Genomic DNA, 17,847 nt, shown 5'->3' on the forward strand with positions numbered 1-17,847 from the left:
ATATCTCTATTGGATATACATTGCCTGATGTATCCTAGGATTACATTAACCTTTTTCATGGCACACTGGTGGTTTATAGTCATCCTGTGATCAACCAATAGACCCAGGTCTTTCTCCTCCTACATTACTTCCAACTGATAAATCCCCAGCTTATAGCAAAAATTCATGTTGTTAGTCCCTAATTTCATGATCTTGCACTTTGCACTATTAAATTTAATCCCATTTCTATTTCTCCAGTTTTCAAGATTATTCAAATTTTCTTGTATAATATTTCTGTCCTCCTCTGTATTGGCAGTACCTCCCAATTTTTTTGTCATCCACAAATTTTATTAGTGCACTCCCACTTCTGTCATTAATAAGTTTGGTCCCAAGACCAATCCTTGAGGAACTCCACTAGCAAGTTACCTCCAGCCTGACCGTTCCCCTTTCAGCCTGACCCATTGTAGTCTCCCCTATAACCAGTTCCTTACCACCCTTCAATTCTAGTATTAATTCCCATCTTCTCCATTTTAACTAATAATTTCCCATGTGAAACTGTATCAAATGCTTTACTGAAATCCAGGTGAAAATCGGCTATCTTCTGTAGGAAAGAGATCTGGTTGGTCTGGCATGCTCTAACTTTTGTAAAACCATGTTGTATTTGTCCCCATTTATTTCTATGTCCTTAACTACTCCCTCTTTCAAAATTTGTTCCAAGACCTTGCATATAATTGAGGTCAAACTAATGGACCTATTTCTGGATTACTTTTTTTCCCTTCTCAAATATGAATTTGCAATTCTGAAGATCTCCACGTTTGTGGATTTATTAAAAATTCTTGCTATTGGGCTTGCAATATCATGTGCCATTTCTTTTCATATTCTTCTATGGAGACTATCTGCGCCCACCTATTTGGTCCCATTAAGTGGTTTGAGTTTGGCTTCCACCTCGGATGTGGTAATTTCTACTGCCGTATCCTTGTTCCCATTAGCCACCCTGCCACTCCCTGCCCCTCTCTCCCCACCAGCTCCTCATTACCCATATTAAAACTGAGGCAAAGGGTTTTTTTAGGTGTAGTTCCATACCTATATTTTCTTTAATCTCCACACCAACCTCAGTGTTTAGTGGTCCTGCATCTTCGATCCTTGTTTTCTTTTTATTTTTATGGCTAAAAAACTTTTTACTATTGGTTTTAATTTTCTTTTCAAAATCCAACTCTGCTTGCTTTTGGCAATTCTCACTTTTTCCCTACACTTTCAGACATCTGAGTGGTAGCTTTCCGTGCTGATCCATCCCTTCTTCCATTCCTTGTAGACTTTCTGCTTTCTTTTAATGACCTATTTGAGGTGCTTGTTCATCCAATTTAGTCTGCAACCCTTCCCTATGATTTTTCCCCTTGCTTGGGATTCAGGCTTCAGCTAGTTTCTCTTACTTTGACTTGCTGTAATTTCAAGCCTCCTCAACAATCAGATCTTTGACTGCTTCAGTCCAGTCCACTTCCCTAAAAAATTAATTCCCTTAATTTTTTAAAGTTTGCTCTTTTAAAATCAAGAACCCTAGTTGCAGAACTATTTTTATTTATCCTTCCATTTAATTTAAACTGAATAAACTCATTTTCACTCAAACTAAGGTTGTCCTCTACAACCAGTTCTTCTATGAGTTCCTCGCTACGTACCAATACTAAATCTAAAACATCATTACCTCTTCTTGGTTCAGAGACTATTTTGTGAAGAAATTTGTTGAATATCACATCTAGAATTATCTGGGCCCTACATTTATTAGTAGCATTTGTCCTCCAATCGATATGTGGGAAATTAAAGTCTCCCCTAATCACACAATTCCCAGTAATTTATTTCATTAAATATTTTAAAGAGCTCTCTAGCTATATCCAAATAAGACTCCAAACACTGTCCCAGTGGAGCTTCTGTTACCTTTCTTCTCTAAAGTGATTTTGAACCAAACAGATTCTGTTTTATCCATTCCATTTCTTCTAATATCTTTACAGTCTACCTTATCATTAATATACAATGCTACTCCACCACCTTTACCTTTATTTCTGTTTTCTGTTACCCTTCAATACCTGTATTGCAGTCATGACTATTATTCCACTATGTTTCTGTCATCCCTATAATATCTGGTTTCATTTCCTGCACCAGTAGTTCTAGTTCCTCCATTTTGTTACCCCGCCTCCTTGCATTGGTGTACAGAAATCTTAGTTGTTTCTGATTGGCTTCACCCAGATTCCTCACCTGATTAAATACAGTCATTTCACTGCCAGTATCACCTACCTGACTGTTTTGTTGTTAACCATTTTCCTACTATTTGTTGTTCCTTTCATTTGATTTTCCTTCCTCTCAATATTAAAATCAGGTGTGGAGATTACATGAGCATCTCCCAACCATCTCCTCAGATTCCTAGTTTAAAAGCTCTTTTAATCAGTTGTACCAGCCTCCATCCCAGAAGTCTGTTTCGCTCCCTATTCAGGAGGAGTCCATCCCATGAAAACTGCCCTCTGTCCGTTAATGTCTCCCAGTGGTTGGACATCCCAGAGCCCTCCTTCTAGCACCATTGTCTGAACTATCTGTTGATCATCATAATATTGTCTCCCTTTTGCTCTATTCCTTTAAGTGTCTTCCCCAGCCTGGCGTAGTCTTCCTTGATGCATCCCAATGAGTGGATTCTTTCATACTCACATTAGTATCCTCTTCAGCCTCAGGTCCACATCCTGTATCTTAGCTCCCAGCAGATACAACACCCTTCTGTTCTCCAGATCAGCTCTGATGACAGACCTATCTATTCTTCATAGTAGGGCATTCCCAATCATTTAGACTTGCCTTTCCCTGGTGTTGGTGCAATTCTGTTCTTTCTGGTTGCAAGTCTTCTCGTCTTCTGGTCTCCCTTGCAGTCTTCTGTGAGTCATCCTCTGTCCTCCTGTTGCTCCAAACACAATCTCCATTGTCATTTCCCCTCGGACTAGCCATTCATCTTCTCCCTTGCTCTCCCATCTTCTGTTACTGTCTGCCTCTCCCCCTCCATTTCCAACTCAGCACACCTGTTCCTCAGCTCTATTTCTCCTTCGCTAGCTGGTCTTTTCCTCTGCCTTGTCTTCGGAATCATATGCTTCAACTGGCCACTTTCTTCATCCAGCAGTCTACCCTCACAGTTCTCAGGTTTATGCATCTGCAAGTTTTGAGATTTCCCTTTGATCTCCTCTCTCCTCTCCTCCCTCATCTGCTCAAATCATCTTTGAAACTGAATCATAGTTTCTAGCTGCATCTCCAAACCTCGGGCCTGCCCTTCCATCAGATCTATCAGGCAGCACTTCATATAAATGAAGCATCTTTTAGGTACCCTCTCCAGAATAATGTACATCCCACAGCTTCTGCATCCAGTCATCTTCATTGTCTCTTCCATTCTTCCATACTACTGCCTTTGTAGCTGTCACAGCCATCCCTCTTAAGAGCCTATCAAGAAGGAAACAAAAAACAAAACAAAACCACAACGCACACCCTCCACCAAACTCCCACTCAAACTCCCCTGTTTTCAGCTCTGCTGGCCCCTGTGCCACTGGTCATATTCAAGCATTATTCAAAGCTGTTGTTTTTTATCTGTGTATTGCCCTATGAATGATCTTTAGCAGTTAGTTTGAAGTAGCATGTGGCTCACAAATTTTAGAGGGTACACAGGTCAGGCTCTTAGGAATATTTCAGATAGTAAGCAACAATTTAAAACTTATATCCACATTCATCTTACCAGATGGCAAAAGTTGGATGCATAAATATCTAGAGAAAGTGGGGGGGAGAGTTGAAGTATCATTATTTATTTGCATTGTGGTAGCATCTAGGAGTCCTAGTCATGGTCCAGAATGTCATTGTGCTAGGCACTGTACAAACACAGAACAAACAGATGGTCCTTTCCCCGCAGAGTTTACAATCTAAGTAATACAATCTGAGTAAAGAAATACTTGATAGACATGGTTATCAGACTGAAAATGTGTAGAGCTAAATAAAAAATACCACACAAAAAACAAAGATTCTGATCAAACATAAACATGTCAGGATTTTCAAGCATTACTTGCTAATGAATACAATTTAGCAGGATTTATATTGACTTCTTAGGTTTATTAATATATTAGCTTTATGAAGTATTCTCTAACAATAAAAACTTCCATTCAATGGGAGAGACAATGGCATAGAGAAAAACTGAAACTTTATTGATTAGATAAGAGTGTTGGAGAGAGAATTTCAAAAAATCAATTATGTATGGTCTTCTTCAGTAGGTACTTTGCTTTAAAATGAATAAGGGATGAAATGTACTCAAAGTAGAACAAGAAAAACATTTAATCCCATGTTCATTTACAGGCCAAATGGTTATGGCCATTAGTTTGTAACAATAGTAGATGTATTCTTTGAAGTATATACACTCACAGACTGGCTGTGGTTCGCCGCTTCAGGCCAATGGGGGCGGCAGGAAGTGGCAGCCAGCACATCCCTCAGCCTGCGCCGTTTCCCGCAGCCCCCATTGGCCTGGGACGGCGAACCATGGCCAGTAGGAGCCGCGGTCGGCCGAACCTGCAAACGCGGCAGGTAAACAAACCGGCCCGGTCCGCCAGGGGGCTTACCCTGGCAAGCCACGTGCCAAACGTTGCCAATCCCTGGGCTAGAATCTAGTACAGTCCCCTATGCTGAGGCAGGACCAAGCTCACTTAAGACCATCTCTGACAGGTGATCTAACCTGTTCTTAAAAACCTCCAATGTTTGGGATTCCATAACCTCCCTTGGAAGACTATTCCAATGCTTAACTACCCTTATAGTTAGAAAGTTTTTCTTAATATCTAACCTAAATCTCCCTTGCTGCAGATTAACAATTATTTCTTGTCCTACCTTCAGAGGATGTGGAGAACAACTGATCACTGTCCTCTTTGCAACACCGCTTAATATATTTAAAGACTATCTGATCCCACCTCAGTCTCCTTTTCTCAGACTAAATATCACCAGATTTTTTGACCTTTCCTCATACATCAAGTTTTCTAAACCTTTTATCATTTTTGTAACTGTCCTCTGGAGACTGTCCAATTTGTCCACATATTTCTTAAAGGTTACGTCTAAACTATGAGCTAGGGGTGTGATTCCCCTGTTTGTGTACACATACTCGTGCTAGCATGGGTAGCGGAAGTGGAAGAATGGCTTAGCCCTGCCGAGAACAAACTCACCTGAAACCAGTGGGCATGAGGCACATTGGTTAACTTTTCCAGTTTTTTCTGTTCCATTTGGAAGGAAACACAAAAGAAAAAAAACTAATCCAGCATTGATATGATCTCCTGTTGCAGGGGATCTCCGTGCTTTTATTAAACCTAAGTGCCCCGTGCCTGACTCCTGCTATTCTCCCATTGGTCCAATGAATAGATGACGTAGCTGTACTTCCTCTTCTGGGCCACATGCTGTGTGCATGCATTATAGCTGAGCCAGCAAATGTCAGATGAGGATGAGATGTAGTATGTCAGGAGCTACTCCTTGTCATTGGGAAAACATTCAACTGCTTATCTTTAGTTCAGATCTAAAGAAATGCCTTCATGTACTTTTCTGCAAGTGTGAGTTCATTGTGATGAAGTTAATTAACAGAGGTTTCCTTTTCTCCATGGATTTTACTCTTTAACACACATTAGGCAAGAACATCATTGCCTGAAGTGAACTAAGTTAATTCAAAAAAGAAGAGAAAAGAAAAATTTAATTCAAGCTCGTATTGGTTTCTGATCACTTCCTCATTTTGCATTGTGAAGTATGTATCACAAAAGTCTGTATCTGCACTATTTAGAAAGAGACTTCATGGTAGTGTGATGTAATATAAGGGTATATACTGCATGAGTTTGGACTGACCTGCAATACTCAGGGTGGCAGAGCAAGGAAGGAGTTATACAAGTCATTCTAAATGAATGTCAACAAAGAGTTTATATCATACCAATCGGTCATGCATTTTATATAGGGCACATATCATAGGATCATAGAATATCAGGGTTGGAAGGGACCTCAGGAGGTCATCTAGTCCAACCCCCTGCTCAAAGCAGGACCAATTCCCAACTAAATCATCCCACCCAGGGCTTTGTCAAGCCGGGCCTTAAAAACCTCCAAGGAAGGAGACTCCACCACCTCCCTAGGTAACGCATTCCAGTGCTTCACCACCCTCCTAGTGAAATAGTGTTTCCTAATATCCAACCTAGACCTCCCCCACTGCAACTTGAGACCATTGCTCCTTGTTCTGTCATCTGCCATCACTGAGAACAGCCGAGCTCCATCCTCTTTGGAACCCCCCCCCCTCAGGTAGTTGAAAGCAGCTATCAAATCCCCCCTCATTCTTCTCTTCTGGAGACTAAACAGTCCCAGTTCCCTCAGCCTCTCCTCATAAGTCATGTGCTCCAGACCCCTAATCATTTTTATTGCCCTCCGCTGGACTCTTTCCAATTTTTCCACATCCTTCTTGTAGTGTGGGGCCCAAAACTGGACACAGTACTCTAGATGAGGCCTCACCAATGTCGAATAAAGGGGAACGATCACGTTCCTCGATCTGCTGGCAATGCCCCTACTTATACAGCCCAAAATGCCGTTAGCCTTCTTGGCAACAAGAGCACACTGTTGACTCATATCCAGCTTCTCGTCCACTGTGACCCCTAGATCCTTTTCTGCAGAACTGCTACCTAGCCATTCGGTCCCTAGTCTGTAGCAGTGCATGGGATTCTTCCGTCCTAAGTGCAGGACTCTGCACTTGTCCTTGTTGAACCTCATCAGGGTTTTTTTGGCCCAATCCTCTAATTTGTCTAGGTCCCTCTGTATCCGATCCCTACCCTCTAGTGTATCTACCACGCCTCCCAGTTTAGTGTCATCTGCAAACTTGCTGAGAGTGCAGTCCACACCATCCTCCAGATCATTAATAAAGATATTAAACAAAACTGGCCCCAGGACCGACCCTTGGGGCACTCCGCTTGAAACTGGCTGCCAACTAGACATGGAGCCATTGATCACTACCCGTTGAGCCCGACCATCTAGCCAGCTTTCTATCCACCTTACAGTCCATTCATCCAGCCCATACTTCTTTAACTTGCCGGCAAGAATACTGTGGGAGACCGTATCAAAAGCTTTGCTAAAGTCAAGGAATAACACATCCACTGCTTTCCCCTCATCCACAGAGCCAGTTATCTCATCATAGAAGGCAATTAGGTTAGTCAGGCACGACTTCCCCTTGGTGAATCCATGCTGACTGTTCCTGATCACTTTCCTCTCCTCTAAGTGTTTCATAATTGATTCCTTGAGGACCTGCTTCATGATTTTTCCAGGAACTGAGGTGAGGCTGACTGGCCTGTAGTTCCCCGGATCCTCCTTCTTCCCTTTTTTAAAGATGGGCACTACATTAGCCTTTTTCCAGTCATCCGGGACCTCCCCCGATCGCCATGAGTTTTCAAAAATAATGGCTAATGGCTCTGCAATCTCATCCGTCAACTCCTTTAGCACCCTCAGATGCAGCACATCCGGCCCCATGGACTTGTGCACGTCCAGTTTTTCTAAATAGTCCCGAACCACTTCTTTCTCCACAGAGAGAAACTATTTTAGAAATGTTTTAAGAGTTTTAAAACATTATAGTGGAATTGTTTGTCATATCCCTCAACCTATGATGCCAACTGCCTTAGCTACAAAGAGTGCAGCTGCACAGGTCATGGAGAATGGGGGATGGGTGGGTGGGAAGGAGAATTAAAGTACAGAATTTTTAAAAACATGTAAAAATGCCCTAAAGATACCTTTTTTGTACATAAGAATGTCATGATTGTGAAGTCTGATATTTTGGAACCTCCCAGGGATAGAAGCACATGCTATATATTCCATTGGAATCTGCCCTTTCCAGTTGTACAACAATCCTATTCTGATGGTTCACTGGATTTTAAATTTGTCACTAGTCCAGGACTGATTATTGCTGGGTTGGGGTGTGGTATAATTTTGGGGGGCAAATTTCCACATATAGTTTTTTAAAAAGAAACATTTCTCTATTGATCCAGATATAGATTCCTGGGGCCAGATCCTTTGCTGATGTAAATTGTCATAGCTCCATTAAAGTTATTGTTTCCCTAAATCAGGTATAAGCATTTCAATAATTTATGCAATGCTTAAGTGCAAGATAGTTAACTGATAAAATTTCTGTGCTCTTTAACAAAACAAGTCTCTAATGTAAAATCTTCCTGGTTTATGATCAGCATAAAATAGTTGAAGGTCTTTTTTGACTGTCATTTCTCTAATTGATTATATGCTTGAGTTAGGGGGAACATACAGTATCATTAACTAACTGTATTGTTCTCTTATATATATAAAATGTGTCTAATAATGTAGATGATGGTTGTTTTGATAAGACATATCTTATGGTTCTTGTACATTGTCACACTGCACTCTCTTCTCTTCTGAACCCAGTTTCCTTCCAGCTGACAGGAAAGAGTTTGTTTTGCACATCGTTGCACGTTCAGTTACATCACAGGATGAGAAATGATGTAATTCACTATGTTCCAACGGGGCAAATCAACAGTTCAAATCAGCCGCATTTTGTCTCTGCAGAAAGAAAGTATTATGGATAAAGCCATAGTCACAAATGTGCAAGTTCCTTTGTTTGCTGGCTACACTGAATGTAATCAAATCATCCATATCTCTGTATACGGCATGTATGTAGTTTTTGCTTCATTTGTATATACAGCCAGATGCCTTCTTTCTCTGTTGAAAAAATTCTCTCCTTAAATTCCCAGTGTAAAATCACCTTAAAAATGTATTAATTACAGTAATTACCATTAATAAAATGAGTAATGCACATTTTCCTTTTCTGATTATCTTAAACCATGTTTGACATGTTTTATGATCTAATATTCCTAATATTTATATTAACCATGCACAAAACAGTACCTAATAGATAAGACTCAGAGGGGGGAAATATAATAAAATATATATACACACTATGAATAAGATATTGTTAAGAAGATTGTAGAAAATAGAAATAAGAGGTATAGGTGTTACTTTAAACTAAAAGAGGAGATTGAATCTAACCTATAAAACAAATGGAAGGTATCAAAATCATTGCATTACTGTACAATGAGTAGTTTGGTGGCTCCATATGACAATGGTTAGAGTTTTGTAAGTAACATAAATTATAATGAAATAAATTTAATAAATAGTTTATATAACCATTCATTGTTGCAGTTGAATGTTTAGTGTGCTTTTACAGTACTTTTAAACATTACTCTAAATGAGAGCATGCTAAGAAAAATATATCAGAGGGGGGCCAAATTTTGACTATGTGTGAAGTTTTGTTGGAAAGGAGCATATTTTCAGCCCTGGAAGCACACTTCAGTTCACCCTGCAGGAAAAACCAGTGGATGCCTATATCTGTCTGTAATCCTCAGAGCACAGAAAGAGAAAGGGTATTTCATCTTTGGAGCAGTATGCATGGTATGCCCACAGGCCAACTCCATCAGTGCTGAGTTCATAAACTAGCAAAAACATTACCTCACGGGCAGAACTTTTTCAGAAACAAACTAGAATAAATCAGCATGTATGGTGGGGCCACTTTTTCTTTACTCTGGGCTGACCCCTTGGTGAAGTCATGAAAGTAGAACAGCTGCGAGTTCCAGTTATGGCTCAGCCACAGCAGGAGGGAGACAGAGAACCATAGCGAGGGGAGGACAGGGCCTCCAGTCCTGTCATGCTGAGTTAGTCTGCTCTGGAGGTGTCACTCACCACTGGACCCGAAGGCTAAGATTTAAAAAACAAAAAACTGAAAGTTAGGATTTTAAATCTATACTTAGATAGTTAAGTACGTGGCCTGATTTTCATAAATGCTAAGCACCCATAAGCAGCTATGTCTCTGAGGCCCTTGTATCACTTTGAACTAGGAAGGTATTCCAGAGACCCAAGGATTTTCTTCAACTGCACATTCTCAGTTTCTGTAATTTATAATCCTAAATGCAGGCATATTATGTCAAAATGTTCTGCTTTTATTTCATCTGTGTGCACTTTTGTGCACATACAAGGGAGAATTTGGCCGAGAAGGTGTACATTTTTCATAAATTACTAATTCTCGTTGCTAAATTCATGTGTCATTCCTTCTATGTAGCACCTAGAAACATGCTATAATTACAGTAATAAATTTCTAATTTTATAATTGTTTCCTTTTGTTAATACTAAGAAGATTTAAAACCATTTCCTTTCCTCTAAAAAGCATCATAATGTTTAATAGCTGAATTCCCACATGCTCACTCACCAGCATGGGATCTGTGATATCTGTCTGTCTACCTATATATATTTTGTTGTGTGAGAGAGAAGGTAGAAACACTGGTAGAAAAGACCTTGTTGAGAAAAAGCTATGTTAAAGAGATGGGTTTTACATTTGGTTCTGAATGTGATCAGGCCTTTGACTATATAGTGAATTCCACAGTGTAGATCCAACTACTATGAATCGTATTTCCAACCAGCTAAGTTCTGCCTATTTAAAAAGAAAACTGAAGACCAAATACAGAAAGTAGCTACTGTAAGATTTAGCTTGTCCTTAATAGTCTGAGGTTGTCTGTTGCTGCATGGACCAAAAGCAGAAGTGTTTTTCAGTGTATGCAAATAGTGGGAAGCAAAACACATGGGAATTAAAATAGGTACCTTGGCCACAAAGAAAAGATAATATTGCACTAGCTGTGCTGTTCTAATGCCTGTTGTAATGAGAGCCAAAGAGCATGGGCCATTCTAGAGGACTAGAAGGCCATCTGCTGGTTGAGTCTAAATTTTCATTAAATTGCAAAAGTCTTTTTTTGCCTCTAGTGTAAGAGAGAAATGTTCAGCCTTCTGGACATGGATTTTAGCCACGCAAGTCACTTTGTGGCCGAAGGTTTATAGACTACTCAAAACATTTAAGTCTAAACAATGTTTGATTATGTTTGTTTTACCTCAAGTTTCATTAAGCAATAATGAATATAGTTATTGTTGCTGCTTATCTGAAAAGAGCAGCTCTTCCCTGTGATAACTTTTACACAAGTTACACAGCTGTTAATATAATTAAACAGGGTTGAATATGGAGTAACTCTGTTGGGTTCACACTGGGCAGTCTCACTGCCCAGGTTGGCTCAGCTGGGCTCCTCCCGAATCCATCTGTGGTGGGTTGCATGTGCCCATCCTTCTTCCTTTCTACCCTTCACTGGGTAGAAAGGAAGAAGATGACACTTAAAGACTGACTGAGCTGCTAGACCTGGAGCGACACACTCACAGCTGTGCCTTCTAGCAGCCTAACAAGTCACAGCTATCAGTTTTAATCTCCAGGTCTGGCAGCTCAGGTAAGGATCAGTTTTCTCCTTGTTGCCTGGGAAAGGGGTTTAACCTCTTCCTGGTTCACACATACTCCCCATTCTAAGACATCACAGCTACCAAGCGAACTGTTGTACTGATGCATCTGTTTTGGGGAAGGGAGTCACGACTGGCACATATTTAGAATATGGCACAGTTCTCAAACGTCAGAAAAAAAGTCATTTTACGTGACTATAAAATCTTAGGTTTTTTTAAAACTTGAATCTGTTCTATAGAATAAAAATATACCTCTTACATGAATACCCAGTTGGCTTCCTTCTCCAACAGGGCTTCCTTGGATGATGTGTTACCCCTAAACTATGCTTTCCCTGGATTATCAGAGCTGAGCAGAGCCAGGCAGTGAGACCTTTATGGCCCTAAAAACAGGTTTTGAGTAGGTTACTTTGTAATTTCTTCATTTGCTGGTTGTTGTATACAACTTGTTCAAGTAAACAGAATGTTGTGTTGTCCGTTCACCTATAAGGGTCTGATTCAAAGCACATTTACAGCTGAATTTAAGATTAATACAGGAGTGGCTTCTATCAGAGGCGCCTCAGTAATGTGACCTTATGCTGTCTTTAACTGTTACTTTGGTACCTCCATATTTTGGGTCTTATGGTGAACAATGGTCATTACTCTGAGGTCCTTCTTATAGAAAATTGAGCCAATTCCTGCCATAGCACTGCAGGATCTGCCTCTATATGAGTTGCAATAACTTATACCACCAAATAAGTGAAGGACAGAGGAAGATCACCTCATATTGGGAGGTTAGTTCACAGTTGTATTATGTGCTTTTGGGTTGGTTAGTGGATTATTTAGTCCATGTTGCTGAAGTAAATAGAATGGTTTGGATTGATACTTGTGATTCATGCTTTGCATTATTTTGACACTCCCACCTCAGTGTGCTCAACAGGATGACAATATTTATTATTTATGTGTGATTCCGTACTAACACAAAAAGGCAAGGCACCGTGACTGCATCACTGCTCAACTGCTGTTTCTAGCTTTGGCTGTGTGAGCCTGATTCTTAGCCCATTAAAGCTACTGAGTATTTCAGTGAGGCACCAGGATCAGGTCCTCTGCCACAGTTGCAATACCGTTTCACTTTCTTTCTCCCCTATATGAATTTTGCTATAAACGCAGGGCAGCTTATAGCAGTGAGGTCACTGGTCTGCATGTGACGTAACAAATAACTTAATGGTACCTGCTGATTATGCTTGCCACTCATTTTTCTCACTGTTAGACATCACAGCTGTATAATGGGCTTGATCCTCCTTCCATCGACCAGACATTTAAACAAGCTGTACTTTCTGCAACTTGAATGCTTCATTCAAGATCAAGATTTTCTGGTCTTGTGGCTTTTGTTCAGAGTATCTTCTGTACGTACAATGTTTAGGATTTAGGGGTTTGTGTTTGATTGGGTTTGTTTTTGTTTTTTACACATTCAGCTTTTATCTTTGCTGGTGGGAATTTGTTTAAAATAGTTTCTGGAGTAGTATGATTTATGTCCATGAATCACGTAGACCAGCTCTCTAATCTGCTGCAGATACCAAAATGCAATTCCTAAACCATTTGCTTGTCAGCTAGATTTGTTTCTTTTCATGTCACATAATCTAGTAACTGATGGACGGTATTCTCCCAGGAATTGTTTTCTAGTTACTTGGTTTTGATTTCAAGGACTCTGTCCATTTTCACAAACTCCCTAGAATATGGCTACAGGTCACATACACACTGGGAAACTCTAAATTATGATAATGCTTAAAAATAATATTTATACAAAAAGAACCCTATAGTTCAGGCCACTATGGCTTTAAATCTGGTAACATCCCAGTTTGGGGCAGCCCTAAAAGCATGATCATGGACTGAAAACTTTTATGCATAGTTTTAACCCAGACTATTTACAGCCAAATTTCTAAACCCCCTAAAAATGCTTTGTTTCGGAAGTGCTAGTATCACCACTACTGTCGAAATAAAAATGATACTTGTTCTGTATATTGTAACAAGATTTTCAAAAGTAGTGTTAATGGTTCTCTTTTGGAGAGTGACTACAGATCACAACAATTCCTATTTTAGTACTTTACTTTCCTTAAGGTCCAAAATATTCTTGCTGGTTTCTTTTCATAAATGAATTTGGTTTCCTTTTCTATGACCTGTAATTACATGTCAGTAACAAACCAAGTTGCATACCACACTATTGTATTCTGCGATTTCATAAGTTTCTGTCCAAGTTGCATGATATTCCTTTGTCTTAATTTTTTGCTTCTGTTATATTTTACAGTTCAATTTCACCATTCAGTATTGAGAGCACAAGGCGCCAGAGAAGGTCTGAGTCCCCAGACTCCAGGAAGCGGCGCATCCATAGGTGTGATTTTGAAGGATGCAACAAAGTATACACAAAAAGTTCTCATCTGAAAGCTCACCGGCGGACACACACAGGTAGTACTTTGCTGAGAATATAATAATAATGCTTAGTACTTATACAGCATTTTATATCCTCAAAACTCTTTACAGAAAGCAACTCTTCCTCATGACAGCATTGTGAGGGGAGATACAGTACCAATAAGTGAATGTTATAGGTTGAAGTAAATGAATGTTATAATTTTACAGACTGGTACACTCAGAAACAGGTTATTGAAGTGGCCAGAGACAGAAACAGAGGGGAAGTGTCGACTGTTGAATAGGGCATTAGGCTAGCAGTCAAGAGACCTGGTTTCTGTTCCCAGCTCTGCCAGTGGGCAAGCAACTCTGCCTTTGTTTCCCTTCAGCCCTTTGGGTTTTTTTTGTCTCTTCAGAGTGGGGAGCTGCCGCAGGGCTTGGGGAGGGGGTGGAGCAGAGGTGAGCTGGGGTGGGGTACTGCCGCACGGCTCCCCAGGCCGGGGGGGGTGGGGAGCTGCCGCATGGGGGGCGCCTCAGGGCGGAGGGGGGGTGGGCCTCAGGGCGGGAGGGGGTGGGGAGTTGCCACAGGGCTCGGGGAGGCAGGAGGGCACAAGGTGGAAGTTTTGCCTAGGGTGCGAAACGTCCTTGCACCTGCCCTGGCTCTCGGGAGTAGGGAGTGTCTCTTATTCTGAGTTTGTTCAGTGAGGCATCAATGTCAATCGAGGGTTGTAGGCACTATTTTAATACAGATACAATATAATATAATAACAATAATAATGAAATGACTTTGGAAAGGCCATGGAGGTAGTCAGTGTCAAAGCTGGGTGTTGTGATACTAAAGAACTCGGAATAGAATTTTTTCACCAACATTTTTAGTGTCTTATAACTTCAGATCTAAGCATTAAAAGGAAGTTGACTGACAAAGCGTCTGCTCTTTTCTGTTTAATCTCTCAATGTGTCTAAGGTCTTATATGCTGCCCATCATCGTGATATCTGAGTATCTCCCATATATTAATGAATAGGCTCTCACCACACCCATAGGACTTAGCGAAGTAATAGTCCTATCCCAGTTTTACAGATGGGGAACTGAGACACAAGAAGTCTGTTGCAGAACCCAGAACTAGGACCATAGCTTCTAGGTCTCTTCGCCACAAGACAATTCTTATGCCCTAATTGAAAGCATAAACATTACAAAGTTATTATAACTACTTAAATTAGCAGTAAATACAACTTCTTAGTTAGAACTTAGGCATCTCTAGTTCACAGTCCCATGATCAGACGACTAGACCATGCCCACTTTCAGTACTTATATTTCTTTCAGTTCATCTTGTGACAGATGCAGCTAGTTGGAAAATGGGAAGTTATGATCTAATGATAAGATGACACTGCAGCACACTTTTGACATGGAAAAGTCTTGTGTGAATTTAGACTTACTGTATCTGGCACGAGGTATCTCAGCATTTGTATGTGTTGGAAAAGTTTATCCTAGAAAAGAATAACAAATTTCCATTTTCCAGGTAAAATCTGGGGACCAGTTCAAACTTGTTAAAGAAGTGAAGTCATTAACACGTCTGCATCAGTTTTCCCAACAGGTCTATTTGGTGGGTAGGATTGCCACCTTTTGTTGAAAGCAATACTGAATCCGTCTCCATCCTTATCACCCCTACTAAAAAATACTTCTTAAGGAAATAGTCCCCTCCCAAAATGGAAGAAAAGCTCCAGTGGCCTGTTAATTGTAATCAGGTTTTCTTCTGGCAGGCTGCGCTCTTCTCAGCTTCCTGTAACTGCCCATCCCTAGCACCATTCCTTATAGATTGTTTGACTGTCTTTCCTCTCAGTTTACTCTTGTTTGCTGTCCTCTCTTAATTCTGCCCCCTCCCCCCACACACACACACTCTGATCCCCCTTCAATCTGCATCCAAGTTGATGGAGGTGGCCAGCACCTCTGAAAGTCAGGCTGGTCACATATTTAGGGACCTAAAGTTAGGCCCCCAAGTTTGAAAAAGGCATTAGTATCTAGATTTCAGAGTAGCAGCCGTGTTAGTCTGTATCCGCAAAAATAACAGGAGTACTTGTGGCACCTTAGAGACTAACAAATTTATTAGAGCATAAGCTTTCGTGGGCTACAACCCACTTCTTCGGATGCATATAGAGTGAAACATATATTGAGGAGATATATATACACACATACAGAGAGCATGAACAGGTGGGAGTTGTCTTACCAAGTCTGAGAGGCCAATTAAGTAAGAGAAAAAAAACTTTTGAAGTGATAATCAAGATAGCCCAGTACAGACAGTTTGATAAGTATTTTAGTATCTAGAATTACTTTTCAGGAGCGTTTAGGGAGTAATGGAGTCTTTGTACCTATACCAAATGACAACTGCTTTGGGTATCTTGTAGTGATCTTTTTTGTTGGTTTGTTCCTTCTGAAAATATCTCAAAGAAAAGTACCACAAAAAAGCTCACAGCATGTACACGATTTGACTGCTTTATACTGTCTGCTTCCATCTCTGCTTCCATTTACACAATAAAAATTAAACAGAAAGAAGGTGAGTGTCAAATTTAGGCAACTAGCTGATCAGATAAGAAATTCTGTAATGTGTTGTTAAAACTGAACATGTTTACAAAACACCTTTCTGGTCTCTGTGAGAAGCTCACAGTCTTCCTTAAATACAGCATTGACTGTGAATTTACAGTAGGTATTAATCTCATCTTGCATGTATATCTTAGTCTTTACCTTTGCCTCAGGCAAGCTGAGTCAATTATTTATGTATGACCCATAGTAATTAGTGTGCAGTATTGGACAGGTATAAATGAATTATGACAGCCATGCACACAAGGGTGAGCAAGTTCTTTCTGACAAAAGATCACAGAAACTTGGCATTGAATAATTTTAATTTTTCATGGAGTCTGCTGTTGCACCATTTGATCTTGCTACAAATAATTTAGCTGAGCAGAATTGGTGTGAAAGCTCCTTAATATGTATTTGTACACTTGATATATATTTACAGCAAATGAAATAGATACACAATCATTTTGATATAGTAAAATTCTAAAAATATTTTTATTAAGGAATGTTGACATTAAACTATAGTTCTTTTAAATTTAATTTAAAAAAACTGTAGACGGTAATATAATATCATCTTTTCCCTGTGTGACCTGGATACTTGAAGATACTATCAATAGGAAGTTCTGTTCACCAATGTTACTTCAAATGCTAGTGTAAACAATGAACTCTCATTTGTGGCTATTGAATCCACTAGGTGGTGAGCTTGAATAACAAATTGTTTCTGCAATTAGAAAACCAGAAAACATTCAAACAGATCTCGCTATTAAATTAGAATATTTCATAAGTCACAAGTACCAGCTATCAATTTTATCTTTTCAGTATCAGGTTTTTGTTGTTATTTTGCCAAATCATCTAAAAAGGTTGGAAAATATCTGGTGTGATGGGAGCCTGAGGGGCTTACAGTCAGCATGTGCTCAGATTTATTATCTCCCTGAAGAAGAAGAAGAAACTATGAGAAATCAGATGACCTGGGTTTTCTCAGGCTAGTTTCTGTCTCACTGAACTCACAGAAAACTGCTAATATGTGACTCTTCAAATGAGTAATCTTTATAGATCAGAAGGGTGAAAGCACTCTACTGTATTCATACCTAAAGTATGTATTCATTGCATTCTACCTACGTACTTGTATGGTCCTAATCCGTGCAATAACTGAACGTCATCATTCATACCCATTGTGGAATTTAATCGCATAAAGTTGTGGGGGCTGGTTAACTGGGTAGTGGTGGTAGTGGTGTTATTTTATTAGAACCTCCTAAAGAGGCAAATACCTGGAGTTATAAAGTAACTTGGTATGGGGAAGAGGAGAGTCATTAATTTTAAAAACGTTTTAATAGGACCTACAGAATTAAGCTTACTTTAGTTCTTCAAAGTCTTCCACAGAGTTGGTTAGACATTTCAAAATTAGAAATGTTGATGAAATTTTTCATCAACATTTCAATGGGAAAAAAACCTATGTTCAGGAAAATTTTCCTTCATTTTTCAGTCAGCCCAATTTTTTCTCTGTAACTAGAACTGGGCACAAATGTCAAATGTTAAAAATTTTTGACCCAAAAAATTGTGTGTGAGGGGGGAATTGT

The 17,847-nt window shown here is 39.8% G+C and overlaps 1 protein-coding gene across 1 annotated transcript in view; it reads left to right on the forward strand.

Moving 5' to 3' along the window:
• The window catches only part of KLF12 (KLF transcription factor 12), a 240,301-nt gene that overhangs the window by 209,672 nt on the left and 12,782 nt on the right, over window positions 1-17,847 (forward strand). The window contains exon 7 of the mRNA XM_065418059.1: window positions 13,604-13,761. Within this exon, the coding sequence (XP_065274131.1) occupies window positions 13,604-13,761 (158 nt within the window). The remainder of the gene's footprint in view (window positions 1-13,603; window positions 13,762-17,847) is intronic.

The sequence above is a fragment of the Emys orbicularis genome, chromosome 1, assembly GCF_028017835.1.
Source record: "Emys orbicularis isolate rEmyOrb1 chromosome 1, rEmyOrb1.hap1, whole genome shotgun sequence".
In the NCBI taxonomy this organism is placed as follows: domain Eukaryota; kingdom Metazoa; phylum Chordata; order Testudines; family Emydidae; genus Emys; species Emys orbicularis.